This window comes from Corvus moneduloides, chromosome 1 (genome assembly GCF_009650955.1).
Source record: "Corvus moneduloides isolate bCorMon1 chromosome 1, bCorMon1.pri, whole genome shotgun sequence".
NCBI lineage: Eukaryota > Metazoa > Chordata > Aves > Passeriformes > Corvidae > Corvus > Corvus moneduloides.
The window spans coordinates 94,766,171-94,780,803 of NC_045476.1; the positions used below are offsets into that span (position 1 = coordinate 94,766,171).

At 40.4% G+C, this 14,633-nt stretch overlaps 1 protein-coding gene across 14 annotated transcripts in view; it reads left to right on the forward strand.

Annotated features, from left to right (window-relative positions):
• FHOD3 (formin homology 2 domain containing 3) overlaps nt 1-14,633 on the forward strand; it is a 377,817-nt gene that overhangs the window by 299,296 nt on the left and 63,888 nt on the right. For 9 of the 14 annotated variants that reach the window (XM_032118819.1, XM_032118846.1, XM_032118829.1 and 6 more), the window contains 3 exons: nt 374-424; nt 4,651-4,865; nt 10,810-11,115. In XM_032118819.1, coding sequence (XP_031974710.1) covers nt 374-424; nt 4,651-4,865; nt 10,810-11,115 — 572 coding nt within the window. The remainder of the gene's footprint in view (nt 1-373; nt 425-4,650; nt 4,866-10,809; nt 11,116-14,633) is intronic. The other 5 variants (XM_032118839.1, XM_032118919.1, XM_032118891.1 and 2 more) reach the window with 2 other exon arrangements.

Consider the following 14,633-nt stretch of genomic DNA (forward strand, 5'->3'; position numbering starts at 1 on the left):
GTCCTGCCTGGGGCTGCAGTCACTGTCTTGGGGCATTCTGAGATGGAGGAAATGAGGGATGGTTTAACATCCACTCGTGTGCCTGCTCTCTATGGATAAATGCAGTTCACTGAAACTTGTTTCAGACACCACGTTTCATAGCATGTTTCAGGTTTTTCAGTTTTTGCAGGCTTTTATTTGGTGGTGTATGCATGGATAAGTGTACATTTTTAAGCAACTTTTGCAAAAACAAACAATTTTTGTCAACAACAGCTTTCATTGTCTCTGATCAGTTTGTTTACACCACTCTTGGTTTCTCCTACTGTTCTTACACTTCTACTGCTTACCTTTTCCTTCTGGTTTCTGCTTCAATTTACTGTAATTCTCTTTTTAGCCGTGATTATTTAGACAAAAGAGAAGAACTAAGACAAGCAAGAGAAGAGAGGTTTGTATATCATGCATCCATCCTTCCTGCTGGTTGTTTGCACTTCATAAATTCTTTACTGTGGAGCTGCCGTGTGTTCACATTTTTAACTCTGCTTGCACAAAACACTTTTATTCCAAAAGACTTCTATAAGAAAGAAGTTGTTAAAGAGCAGAATGAAGTCCAGCTGTAAGCACAGCAATAAATGAAGAGCAGTGAGAATACTTAAGAATGATTGATGATCTTTTATCTATTTGTGTGGGAAATAAGCCCATTTGCCTCAGAAATTTACCCAAATTTAGTAGAGTTATAAATTGAATAAGCCTGTGTTTTTCACCCACTGGGTCCCAAGTTTTCTGTAGAAAAGGCAACTGAGGATAAAGGAAATTAGGGTCACAAGCATTGCAAAACTGCAGTGACAGGCTGATGGAAATGGTTCTGACCCACTCTCAGCATATTTTTATCTTTCAGAGCCAAGTTTTCTTTGCCGATCTCTCCAAACATCAGCAAGTAAATTACGAAGCTTAGCAGTGTTTATCATTGGGGCATTGTTTTATTTTTACTTAAATAGCATATTTAAATTGACTGAGGGTTTGGGGGTTTTTTTTTCCTTTTTTTTTTTTTTTTAATTCAATGAAACAGTTTAGAAACTCTGGGCTAGGCTGGGAGGTATGTGCTTATGAAAGCATATTTTTCAAGGAGTACTCAACTAAAGACTTTTGCCTTTCTGTAGCTTCATCTCTACCTCCTCTAGTAATTGCATCCTGGAGGAAGCATTTGTTTTTACCTGGAAAATACGCAAGTTACTGTACAAATAGATGAAAAATCATCCAGAGTGCTTCAGTTCTGCTTTTATGGTCCTCTAGAGATTACTCTCTGGAGATACTTTTGGATTGTCAAGAATTAGAATTACATTATCATAATAAGAGAGCAGCCATCTCAGAAATCATTGTGTTGCTGTGTTTTTACTTGGGGTTTTTTTTTGGTTGCTTTTGTGGGGTTTTTTTACAAAATCATCATACAGGAGACAGTTTGTTTCTGCAGACTGAAGTTTTATCTATTGTGGCTGAAGTAGCTAATATTAAAAAATTATTTTAACATCTCTAAGAGTAAGAAAAGGTGGATGGGCTTTCCATTGTGCTTCCAGTCAAAACAATTACAAATAGTTTAAAGCATTTTCTAAAATGAAATGCATCTGAGCACATAAGCATCCTACACTGATCTGAGCTGAGTAAAACCTTTTTCAGGGAGCATGCTCATCTGCAAGTTTTGAAACAAATTAGAAGTGAGTTCTTCAGAACTTTCAAGTTGTAAGGGAAAATGCCAACTGGAGTATTTTTGGAGAAACGTTCACCATCACTGCTGTGCAATCTGAGACTATTTCACTGTTCTTAGGAATGTTTTTTTATCCTTAGGGCTCTTTTGAGCTGAGATGTTAAACTATCAGTTCCTACTCATAAAGAGGAAAGACATGTTTGCTTTGACAGCACATAAATACTTCTGCAAATGAAGTCTTGCACCAGTAGTCCATTACATTGGAATTCTGTAACTACTTTTTTAACAAACACCTTTGCACAAATGAAGTTTTATTTCCTATAGGATGTTGCATGTTAACTTGTTTTAGGAGAATGCATAGACTGTAAGAAAATCCTATACTCAAGATCCCTAAAATCCTAGCTAAAAACAGATTTGTATGTTTCCTCCATGTCAGTTCTTGCTGTTCTATGGTTTGAGGCCTTTTCCCTTTGCTTGATTGGGTGTTTTCCAGTGGTAATTAAAGAATAAACCCAGGAAAGGGGAGCTCCCAAGCCCTCTCTGGTGTGAGCTACAGCTCAAATGGTCTCCACCCCATGACTTTGTTGATACGTTAACATTTTAAGTTGCCGTCAGGGCTTTGCTCAGATACCTAGAGAACTCATCATGGTACTTTCATCTACTTGAAGATGATAAGTCCAGTGTTATGTTCATGAGAAATACCAAATGGATAGCCTCAGACTTTTGGCTCATTGTCTGTAGAGAAGACTCAACCTAGATGTGATAGTGTCTGCAGGTTTCCATGATTTAAAAGAATATGGCAGCATGTACAGTGTCAATCCTGTAGTGGAGGTATGGTAACTCATCCTTTCAACTCCTTCAGATTTTGGTCTTCACGAGACCTTGCTTATCTACTGCTGGCATTCATTCATTATGAAGATATTTGTCAGAAACAAAAAATAACTTAAATAATGTCATTTATCAAGTGTGAAACGTTAGTAACTGATTCTTGAATGGTTTTTTGTTTCTCAGTTATACCTATTTATTAAGCTTCCCATTTCATAACTAGTTCTGCTGATGTGTTGCCATTGGAGTTGCTGTTCTGGTTCCTTTTTCAGTTTCAGTATAATAATCAGATACATTTTGAAAAGTCACCTCGCGATGTTAATCTCTGCTTTGCTGGTTGGCGGTGCTGCACACAGCTACCGAAAATGTTAAAGCACGTGAAAAAGAACTGAGGACAATAAAACAATGTAGCTCTCCCCATTATAGAAGGATCCATCCAGATCTTTGTTGTAGTCTGTTGGCAAACTGCAAAACCCCCTTGGCAGCAGCCAGCTGGGTTTTACCTGTTTGTGCCAAATAATCAGTTTGAATGGCTCTTTATGAGTCTGGAGTCCCATCTGCTCTGCTTGTGAGGAGGTGGAAGGCACTGTACGTAAGTGACCAATGTTCAAAGAAAGAGTGGCTTCATGAACTGTACCAAACATCATGCTGATGCCAGAGAAAGGCTTTCCCCTCTATTGAAAAGGCAAGATTCAGTCCCGAGAATTGGCTTCATGTTAGAATTGTAAACAGTTCCTATTTTATAACCATGCAAGTATGCAGCTTGTTATATTTTCATCCAGAGTCTGTAGGGGTTCTTTCTCTTGCAGAATTTGTTCAAAGCCTGTGCATACCTCTGGAGGAATAAAAGAAAACGAATTTGTTCTTCATTATTGCTGTCTGCAATAAGGCAAAGTGCCTCTGAAAACACAAGGACTGCTCTTCAAAGACACATTTCTGTGCTCTATATGGATGTTTGCAAATGTGCATGCGTGTGGCTACCATATGTAATAAGCATGTTTGTTACCACATATGGCTGACTTCTTTACCCTGCCTGCTTATAGTGCACCATCGTACACTAATTTTGGCTGTCAGTGATGCAGAAGGGGGGAGGAGAGGTGTTCACTGTTATGAACTGTTTACAGCAGTGTGTTATAGGGAATGACCAGAGTGTTTCAGGGACATAAGCAGTAGTCTTGATTAACCTGTCTAATAGCTCACTTGTGGATAAGGCAAACAGTCTAAAGCCTGATCCAGCTGTACTCATGAATTTATTCCTTAGCAAATAATGGTGGATAAAATTAGCAGACATCTGGAACAAGCACATATTTAAAAGTTATTTTGGTCGAAATGTATAAAGCATACTATGAAGAATATGATTGGTAGCTGGTCTTAATAAACAGTTAGTGAGTTCTGCCTGCCTAAAATGCAAAACAGATGTATCTTTGTTCTTTTAAAGTGACTTTGATGAATAAACTACATGTGACGTCAGGTACAAGCTATTGGATGTCTGAGTCCGGCAGAGAAATTTTTCAGAATAAAAAAAAGAAACTTTCCATTGTAGGCTCTGGAGAGAACAAAGTGAATTCCAGTGCATTGCTCTCAGAGCAAATAGAAGCAGGTTCAGAGTCTTTAGATAGTCAATCCAAACGTTTATTATTGGTATTATTTTCAGGGATATCTGGTTTTGTCTGCTGCATTTTCCTCTCCTTACAGCAAGTCTCAGATTTTGGCAATTTGCATCAGTATTGAGGGGCTCTGGGTTTGGAGGGGTTTTTTTTCTTCTTTTTAGTTTTTTTTTTTCTCTCCCGTTTTAGTTTTGGGAGAGGGAGGGCTGAGAGGAGGAGGAAGAGGAGGAGGAGGGTGAAAAGGAGGACAGACAAATGCTTCCAAAAGGAGAAGGACTGTGCAGACAAAATACTCCATCTAAAGGTTCTTTAACTCTGCTGGTATTTGCTTTTGTATTGTAATGCGCAATTTAACATTTTTCGGGGCAGTAGTCTTTGCTTTGGTGTGCACTTTTTGGCAGATTGGGCAAGCAGGCAGTTCAGTGCTGTACCTCTTGTGTCAGGAAATCAGCTCATTCTCTGCAGGTGTTTCATCCATAAACAAGCATCAGCCACAGGCTTCTTCTTCTTTACGGAAACCCTCTGGAATTTAACTTTCAGATACAAATACTTGGAGAAGTTGGCAGCAGAGGAGTATGAGAAGGAGCTGAAAAGTCGGAGTGTGAGCCGAGGCAGGAGTGAGCTGTCCTTGAACCTGAGATCTCCTTCAGCTCCGTCCTCACCTGTACCCAAGTGTGTCAGCCCAGCATCCATAGAGTCCCAGGAAGAGCCGAAGACCCCTTCCATCCCTTCTGGAACTCCTCAGCCCTCAGAAGGTAAGTGAAAAGGAGGGCAGGGGAAACAATGCTGGTTTCTCACAGCATTGTTTATTTCTCTTGGGATAGTGGTGATTTTTGATGCGTGACTGCAAGAATATAATCTATGAGATGCCGAAGTAAAGGGTCTTGCATTGTTCCATCCTGTCTTCCTGAATTTCCTATTCTTTTGCATTGATTTGGATATCATGTAATCTGTTCAATAATAGGATACACTGCTAATTGCTGCTATGATTTATCCTATCAGTCTGTTGCTCTTCAAATGGCATAATTAGAAAATAGAGAATATAGAGGGTCTTAATTTTAGTGTCATGTTCCTTATATATGAGAAGTAGACAAACTGTTCCTGCCAACAGATTTTGCATATGTGGATTCTCAAAAGAAATGCAACAGATGAATGCCAAGATTATAATAACCTTCCAGTAGAGCACAGGCTGAATGTGACAAACAGAAAAGGTCTTGAACTGAAGGCAGGGGGAGTGTGTTGATTATTTTTAATACCAAGAAAAACTCTTAAAATTGTAGCACAAGTCATAAAGGACTTAAAAGAGACCACAGACAATTAGTAAAAAGGAAAGTATAACCAGTGTTTGCACGGTTGGTTTGCTGTCATATAATTTATTGGTGTGTACAGAGCAATGCTTTTTCTGTGTGTGTGTGTGTGATTCTGCCACTTGCATCATGTACCTCTCCTTCAGTCCACAAAACAACACACGCCATACAGATTTATACTTGCACCACATGATGTTGCATTAACACTGGGAGCTAGAATGCATGTTGAGGGCAAATTATCGCCATCACTCATTTTTATTTTATTTGATTTCCTGCTACATGCTATTGGTGATTAATGCATTTGTAACTTGCACTGCTTGGTTTTATGGAGTGTTATGGCTGGTAGCATGCTATAAAGCAAGGCAATTTGAGAAAAACATTACAAATACTGAATGTTGCATACGTTTGTCCTCACTGTACTAAGTAGGTGAAGTTTATTTTATTTAGTTTTATATATTTTCCCAATTATATTCCCCAGTTTTCTTGTTTGGAACCTTAAGAGTCTCAGTAGAATCATTTGAACTTAGAAACCACAGATATTTTCCTCCAGTATTGATAGTCAGAAACATCCAAACGCCCATTTTATTTGATGCTATATTGCTTTTAGAGCAAATAAGCTGGATGTTTCCACCATTAGGAATTTAGAGCTGGGTAGGGAGCAAGTATCTCTTGTGATGATTATTTTAACATATTTCTCCTGGAAGCATTAAAAAAAATTGCAGCATGAAATGGAGCAGCACAATCCATTTGGAGAATACATTTAGAGCAGGTGTACAGGGCAGCTTCAGACAGCCAGAATATGGCAAAGCTATCAACATGTGGATAGACAGGACATCTCTACTAAAACTCCTGGCAATATAGTAGGCATTGGAGGGCAGCACCTGGAAGCCTGGCAGATGGACCACAAGGAGAGAATATATGGATGGGGTAGGGTAGGCTTTGGCTTCCAGCCAAAGGCTTCCAGCAGGCAGATGGCCAAGACAGAACCTGAGCAGGGACCTGAAATCTGCATACTTCAGTGGGATCTGTGCATGGGGAATGGCTGCTTTTTCAGACCTACCAAAAGCATTGGAAAGGTCACAGGAAGTCATGAGCATGTGGGTAGGACACACCATCTGGAAGCCCATATCATTCGATATCTGCCAACAGGGGACAGGCTTAATATAGACACTGTGCCATGGTCTCTGTACTATTACCTGACTTCCTTATGCTCCATAACGAATTAAAATCTCAATTTTACTGTTCTTAGGAAGGGTTATGAATCCCACTTAATAGGTAGAGAAAATGAAGCATTAACTTGCTTAAGCGAGTTGTAGAAAAGCTGAAGCAGAGACATGGGCAGAACTCAGATTACTTGCACCCCAAGCAGTTGCTTTTAACGTGGGGTTCACCATCTTCCCAAGCAGGAATGAAACAGCAGAAGGAAAACAGTTCCTTGGTTCTGTGCATAGGATGCTCTAAAGACTCTGCAAGAATGGTGTTAACACATGTGTGATATTCATCCGCAGAATTCAGAACCTGAGGTCAAGGGTAAAGAGTGTTCATCTACTAGCAAAACAATAAGGGATTTTTGAAGCCAGATTTATTTTATTTCTTTTGTGCTGAAATATCCTGTGGCCATCCAGTATCTACTGGTATTAAGAAGGAAACAGATTCTGTCTGTGGAACTTTGTTTTACACTGTGAAGTGTGCCAGTATCATTGCCCAATATAAAAATCTGGACTTATTGAGCTGAAGTGTTTTCTCATATAAAACAATTGGTTCCACTGAAGTAATCAAGTCTTGTAGGACTTACTCTTGTAAAACTTGTGTTATGGCATTCAGAGGAAATGAAGGCAGTCCCATAACTGCAAAAAGGAACTTAATTTCTTTTTTCAGAGCAGCTACTTACTCTTTTGTAATTTCATTGGAGAATATTTTGTGAAGTGCAAGTATGCAGTAAAGGAGGAGCAACAATAACTGAGACATCTCTGAAGTCAATCTACAAAGGAATTACAGGTGAACCCTTCTCTGAAAGAAGCAGCTTTTTTAGCACGTGAGGAAGCAAGCAGGCCAACCCAGGTGCACACTGTGGAGTAGGAGACCTTCTGAACATACTGGTAGTTGAGCAGGGTTCAAATACTGCCCAGAGTATGACTGATGACAGCATCTCAGCAGATGGGGAAGCACCAGAGCCTGAGCGTGCAATGAGCCCAGTGCAGCCTCAGTTGTAAATCCAAAGGAACCATGACACAGAAAGTCAGAGGAGGAACTGGGGTGGGGGGGACAAAAAAGGGTTGTTTCTGACTGCATGAAGAAAGAGCCAGTTCACTCTGCACCTGTTCTTACCATCACAAGGAGTGGGAGGAAAAGACTGGAGTGAGAGTGGGGAGAGATAGGGAGTCCCTGCAGAATTCAGAGGAAGAGGAATCCTGTGCTGGAGGAGCTGAAGGGAGATAACAGCCAAGACTTAAGGCGATGCCTGAGCAATTGAAACAAGAGGTCTTGGGCAGACATAGACATTTTCAGACTTACTGTATGCATCCACAAGAGACACTCAGCATGTGTATCTCACACCTCCAAGTGGAAAGCAGAGAAAATATATGAGGATGTGGTTGGCTAATCTGTTAGCCTGACAGGGGATTAGATGTGGGCCCAGAGGGATGTTTGTTCTCTCTGAGGGCTTATAGGACTGGAGGGTTGAGTTCTTATCAACAGGATACAACATCTTGTGTCTGCTTCAAAGTTCATTTATAGTTGAGTATTAAAGGAAATGTCCAAATCCTTCTACTGTATTATAAGTTCTTAGCCTTGCTTTTCAGAAGGGATCAGCTTACAAAGGTGTCATGCTCCTTAACATCTCAGGCACTCCTTCTTAGCTGCTGATGCTTTTTGATACGAACAGGCTTGCTTTCCTGAGCCTTTGCACTCTCCACCAGTAGAAGTCTGAAGACAGGGGACAGAGCCTGGTCTGTTATTTATTTCTCTTGCCACCGGTAGGCTTGCCACTTAGAGTAGTGTTTTGTTGGATATGAAAATGGACCCAGTAGATGTGGGGCTGAAAGTTTGAGCTCATTTCAAATAGGCTACTATTAATTCACTGAGAATCATAATTTTTACATCTTCAGAAGTTCTCATTAATATCACCACAGTGGATTACATGATGGAAATGCAAGTGATGGACACATGTCTAGCTTGCTGACTTTGTTCTCTTGATAGTGTTTCCCGGCAGATTTGATTTTTGTACTGCTTCCTAAGGGAAGTGCTGCTGGACTTAGCTCACTATTTTTAAGTGATTTGGGTTATAGGTGGATTGTTTGATATGATATCGAGAGAGAGAGAGAGGCTGTCAAAATGAGTGTCAACATATCCTTGTTTTTTTCTAGTACTTAGATTTTGTTATTCCTTGAACTCAAAAGAGCAGCCTATGTCAGTATATTGCTCTTTACTCTTTGTTATGTATTAGATTCTGCTAATTTGCTGCATATTTCTGGTGTGTGTGGAATATTTCTTGTTAGAAGAGTATCTGGAATTCTTTTGAACTTTCCATTTTCTCAAGCATTTCTTACATCTCCCTGTAATCTCCCCTGACTTTTTCCTATTGAATCTTCAATGTAGCTTCATAAGGACAAAGGTACAATAAGCATTAGGAGTCCTGGCCATGTTTTAATCAGCTTCTTTCTCCCTCTGATCTGTTGGAGTTGACCTTTTTGGTTAATTCGTGATAGCTTTTTTTTTAGAGAGAAGTATCTAAAATTCATATGCCATTATGATTATTCATGGCTGAATTAGTGACATCTGTATATATGGACCATTGCACCATGGCAAGCTGAGAATCTTTCATGCTAAAGTACGACATTAGTTCCAGGAACTCCTGAAGAATTCCTAAGCTTCCATCTCAGTTATATTCAAATCTTGGTTTGACTTTAAAATGTTCCCATGCTATACCCTACACGCTGACAGCTGTGGTGAGAAACACATCACTGGGATTTGTAGTATCTGCTAACTTCTTGACAGTCCTCTGTAATTTTGATTCTCTCCTAGGCAGTGTCCAGGATACAGTCATAGGTAAGGTGCATTTAGAGAAATGAGGCACGTGCAGAGGTGCCTGCATATCTAGTATTAGACTTTCAGGTGCTCTCAATGGAGAAGAATATGATCTTTGTTATTTTGGCTTATATTTACTTAGGATAAATTTACTTACCTGCTCAGTAGAGGACTGAAGTATTTGGATTGCATTCCAGTATTTCAGTGTGATACTTTTTTTTTTTCCTTCAAAGGTTCATGTAGTTCCTGAAGAAAATCCCATTGTATTTCATGTAATCCAAAGACAATGTGAAGTCCAGAAGACTCTTTTGCAATATTGTAGTGAAAAATAGTTAACAGAGGGACAAAACAAACGTGACTTGGTCATTACAGTTCAGCCACCCAACACAAGATTTAGTACAGAGGGAATTTGGGAAGTATGCAGAGCTAACATGCATGCCCATTTTTGCCACTCTTTGCATGGCCATTTCAGGTTTCAGAGAATTGTGAGCTGCTTGATGTGAACATGTGTGGATGCTCTTCAGTTTCTTTGCAGCATGCAGAGAGTATTTGCATGTGAAAGTCTGCTGTTACAGCTAAAAACCCTAAAGGTGAATGAATTCATTTCACTGGGAAAGCAGGGAAGAAGAAACAAAGTGTACTATCAACAGTATTTGCTGTGTGCCAACTGATAAAAAAGCTCATCGTATGCCATATGCCAACCAATTGGAAACGAATATGTGCCATAGGCCAAGCAGTTGGAAACTTTGCTCAGTTTTGATGTGGCTATTCTGAAGTAAATGTGCATGAAACAACATATGGTTTTTGTCAGCCAAATGTGTGACAGTGCCATTTCCAGACTGTGCCATTCAACTGTGTTATTAAAACTAATATTTGTATTTTTTTCGTTGAAGTGTTCGTCATCAGGTGAAAAAAGAATTCTTCCAGAACCCAAAGAAAATTCAACCAAAAGCCACAATCACCCTCTTTTTGGTTTTGTGTTTTTTTTTCTTTAAATCTCTCCTTTCCTGGCTCTGTCTAGGCACTGAGTTGTCAATGCTCAGGTGAGATGCCCATTTTCTGCTGGTTTGTTCAAATCCTTGTGCGAGTCCAACACTGCAGCTGTGGAAGTATGTATAAAAATAGTGGGCTGGCTCCAGACAGCGAGTGAGGGGGCTTGCCAGGCCATTCTCATGTGCAATGCTGTCGTCGCACAACATTCATCAGTCTGTTGCTCCCAATGTTCCTAAGCATGCCGTGGACTTGCGTTTTATTTTCTTTCCATAAGGCACTTGTACAATGCTCACATCGCTCTCGTTTAGAGAGGTGAACCTGAGACGGCTCCATTGTTAAGTGAATCTTTTTCTCCCATTGTTCTCTCCACCAGTGAGTGCCAGTGAACCCGAACCAGAGACAGAGACAGAACCAGAACCAGAGCAGGAGGCTGAGGCTGAGGCCAAGCAGGGAACGGAGACACCCAAGGAAATAGAGGCTACAGAGGTGGGACCAGAGAGTGAGGTGGAGCAAGGACCAGAGAGAGAGCCAGAAGAAAGTGCAATACTCAGTGAAAAAGAGAGGCAGAATGAGGAAGTGAATGAAAAAGACAACTGTTCTGCATCCAGTATATCCTCAGCAAGCAGCACTTTAGAGAGGGAAGAGAGAGAGGACAAGTTAACCAGTGACAATGAAACTGGTAAAGTGAAGCTTTTTCAATAATGAAGGGTTTCTGGTGGAAAAAGAATGTTCAATTAGCAGCTCTGATATTGTGTTAATTAGCTAACAAACCCTTTGCACCTATCTAAGATTTTCTTCACCATGGCCAAGTCTTGTCTACTCTCTGCTTGGACATCCAGACTTTATTGGGGTTTCTATGTTTGAGGGACAGTAGGGCCTTGATGAAATGAAGTTTCATTTGATTTGAGATCATTTTCTTCCCCTAAGATTAATATATTAACTATTGAATTACCATGTTGCAGAGACTTGCATCTCTAACTCCTGGAGCATATATTTGGGTTTTCTGTACATAAGTCAGTGAGACAAGGGGCTGTGCTGACATGATTTGTCATGAAGTTCCAGATACCTTTTCTCATCTTTTTAGTGGAAAAGGAAGAGCAGTGAGGGCTGAGATGTTTGTTCCTTCCCTTCAGTTCTTCTGTCTTGGTCAGGCTTCAGACAGCAGAGAGAGATACATAGGAGCTACTGAAGATAGGTCTGGGCTGTGGCCATCTTTAGCTCATGTGGAGGAGGCACATGAAGTACACCTTGTCTGGAAAAGACCAGTTTTGTGGTGCTGAGGGATTCTGGTCAAATACGCCACCAGGCACCAGCCTGCAAAGGCCCGGCCTGGGAAACACGTTAAGTACCAAGTTTCTGCCCAGAGAGATAATGATAACCAGAGTTCATCATGCCACCCAGGCAGGGAGGGAATAAAAGGCAGACTTCGACTTTGTTGATTACTCTTTTCCCTTTTTTATAGTGAGGTAAAGGAATGTAATGTAATTAGGGCATTGGATTCCCACGTTTTCTTTGCTCTGAGCCATTGAATGCATTGTCCTACATTTTCTAAATTCTAGATAAGAAAACAAGATGTGCTTCACAGTGTGAAATAGTCCTGCTCTGTCCTGAAAGAAGAGAGGTGGCTCTGAATCCCAGCGATTACCTCAGACACAGACTGTCAGATTGAACTGTTCAAGTTTAAATCTGTCACTTCTTTTTCTGGGAAGCATTACATGAATTATATCCTAAATTTAAGAGCTAATTTCTTTTCAGTCAGCACCAAGATTGAGTTACTTAGAATGCTGTTGTACTCATAAAGAATGTAGATGGATATATGTGTAGGAAAGGCAGGGGAGGTATCACAGATGAAGGATGTTGTTACACTGTGGCATAGTCCAAGATAGTCCAAATGCAAATAAAGGAGACCAGTTGCAGGTTTTTTCTCCTTATCTTGTCTGTTACCGACCTGTTACCACTCCAATTTAAAGTCCCCATGTACTTTTGTTAAAAGCTAAGAAATGTACTCTTATTAAAATCAACATCTTAAAATTGTCCTACACTACCAGTAGACCAAAGATTTATTCAGTAGTGCTGTGTAGGAGGTCTCATGTAGTGAATTGTTTGCTCTCTAGTAGCTGAGGAGTTTTGGAAAGCAAACAAGAGCACTTTCTCCAGCAGTTCTGAGATTCCCAACGTGCATTCTGCCATTTATGAGGTTCTGCCCAGGTGCATTGAGGACAAAGCCCTTGGTGCAGGCTTCTTCATTAGCCATCCTGCCAAATTTGGCTTCCAACAAGTCTTGTTTCTCCAATGGTATTTCAAAGCTTTACCTGTGGAGAGGAGGGCAGAATCGGCCACCAAGGTAGCAAGAGTCTTCATAGCAGTGATCTTTGATCAGCTTGGACAATTGGAGGCAGACTTGGGGAACCCAAATTAGGGACTGTGTCTAAGGAAATTCCGATGAGCAGTTTTGCAAAGGGATTAAACACTGGAGGATTCCATCTGGTGAAACTGAGAGCGGGTACATCATGTGGGGTTTGTGGGATGGATCTTGGGAGCTATCTTGAACATCTTTGAAAGAAAGGCTTGGAATAGGGGGAAATCCTCTGTGAGGGCACAGCTGGGTAAAATAGATGGTGTGGGGAAGGAGTTGTCTAGTGACATTGTCTAGTGAAACTACCTCTGAGAGAAATCTAAGAGACTGCCTCAGGTGACAAGTATTGGTAAGAAAGCAATCCCATGGATTAAGTCTGAGGAAAAATGAGCAGATCATGGAAGAAGTCAAGCTGCCTGCAGGAAAGTAGGTTGTATCCATTGCTGAAAAAAATCTTTCTTTTGTCTGGGGTTAAACCTCTGGACTGATTTTAAAACATGGTTTAGAGCTTGATCTAAATAGAGGCAGGAGTCACTGCTGTCCATATGCTTTGTGCTTCAGGGCCCTGCATTTTAATGCACTGTTGTTTTAAGGGAGGGGAGGCAGGGAGTTCTGGGGCTCTGAATGTAGATCTCACCAAGAGGATACCTTCTCAGAGCACGGGACTAGATGCTGTGGTAAGAAAGCAGCTCCATTGACAAAGGAAGCAGTAAAAGATATTTAAAACTATAAAGTACTGAAAAAGGTGGGAGCGTAAGTGAAGAAACAAAGATAAAATGGGAGTTTAAGAAAAAGGGCAACCAACAGGTATAAAAGAAAATCTTTAACCACAAGGACCTCCCAAAAAAGGCAGGCTAGCGATCAAAGTAAAATGATGAAATAAAAGAAGCAGAGTTTATGAAAAATGTATTAATAAAATGTGTAAGGACTATGGGGAACAGAAGGAATTCCATACAGGAAATACAGTAAGTGTGAAGAATTATCATTGTTGCATGTTTAATCACTTTATTTGATGCCCACTGGAAAAAGGAGCACCATAATTTTTAGACACATTATCCACATTGGTTAGCAGTATTAAATTCAGGGAAATGGAGTCACAGAGACGCTTACATCATATATTTTTACAGTTTGACCACTATAATTTGTTATTTATGGTGCTGTCTCAAACATGGTATTTTGCATATTATTGGTGAGAAAAGCAGTAGTCAGAAAGATGAAGCTTCATTACAGTGACATGTTAAATGACTGTGATGTGGGAAGGCCAATAGTCTTTCAACACTGTCATATAACAGGGAGGGTAATAGTGGTTATTGAGCAGCATGTTCAAAAATATTTTATAAAGGTTCTCATATTATAAACAACTTTAAAAATCTTCCTTATACTTACACTCACTGAGTTGCCCTGAGAGCTGTACCTTGGGTATGCAGCCTGCTTTGGAATTCCAATAGTCTGTGTTGTGAAGATGGCCCAGGTACCCCACCAGGGGGTTCTGAGGAATGGCCGGGTCTGAAAACTGCCCTTCCCTAGCCAGCAGGGTGGTAGGAGGAGAAGTAAACAGCTGCATGTTGACCTTGACATCAGGCAAGAAAGATCTCTTTCATATGGAAATTTTCCTGAGGTTGTTCCAGTATGTGGCCAGGTGGAGAGTATGATAACCTATTTTGTGTCATTATCATGATATTTAAGCCCCATTCTGGAATACTAAAGGTTATGAGAATTTGTGCACTGTATAAAATGAGCTGAGGCAGTAAGCACAAAGTGAAACTTGACAGATTTCAGGAGAAACCTGAACATTCAAATCCTGAAAGTTACATAGTCCCTCCCAAGCTACCTATTATTCT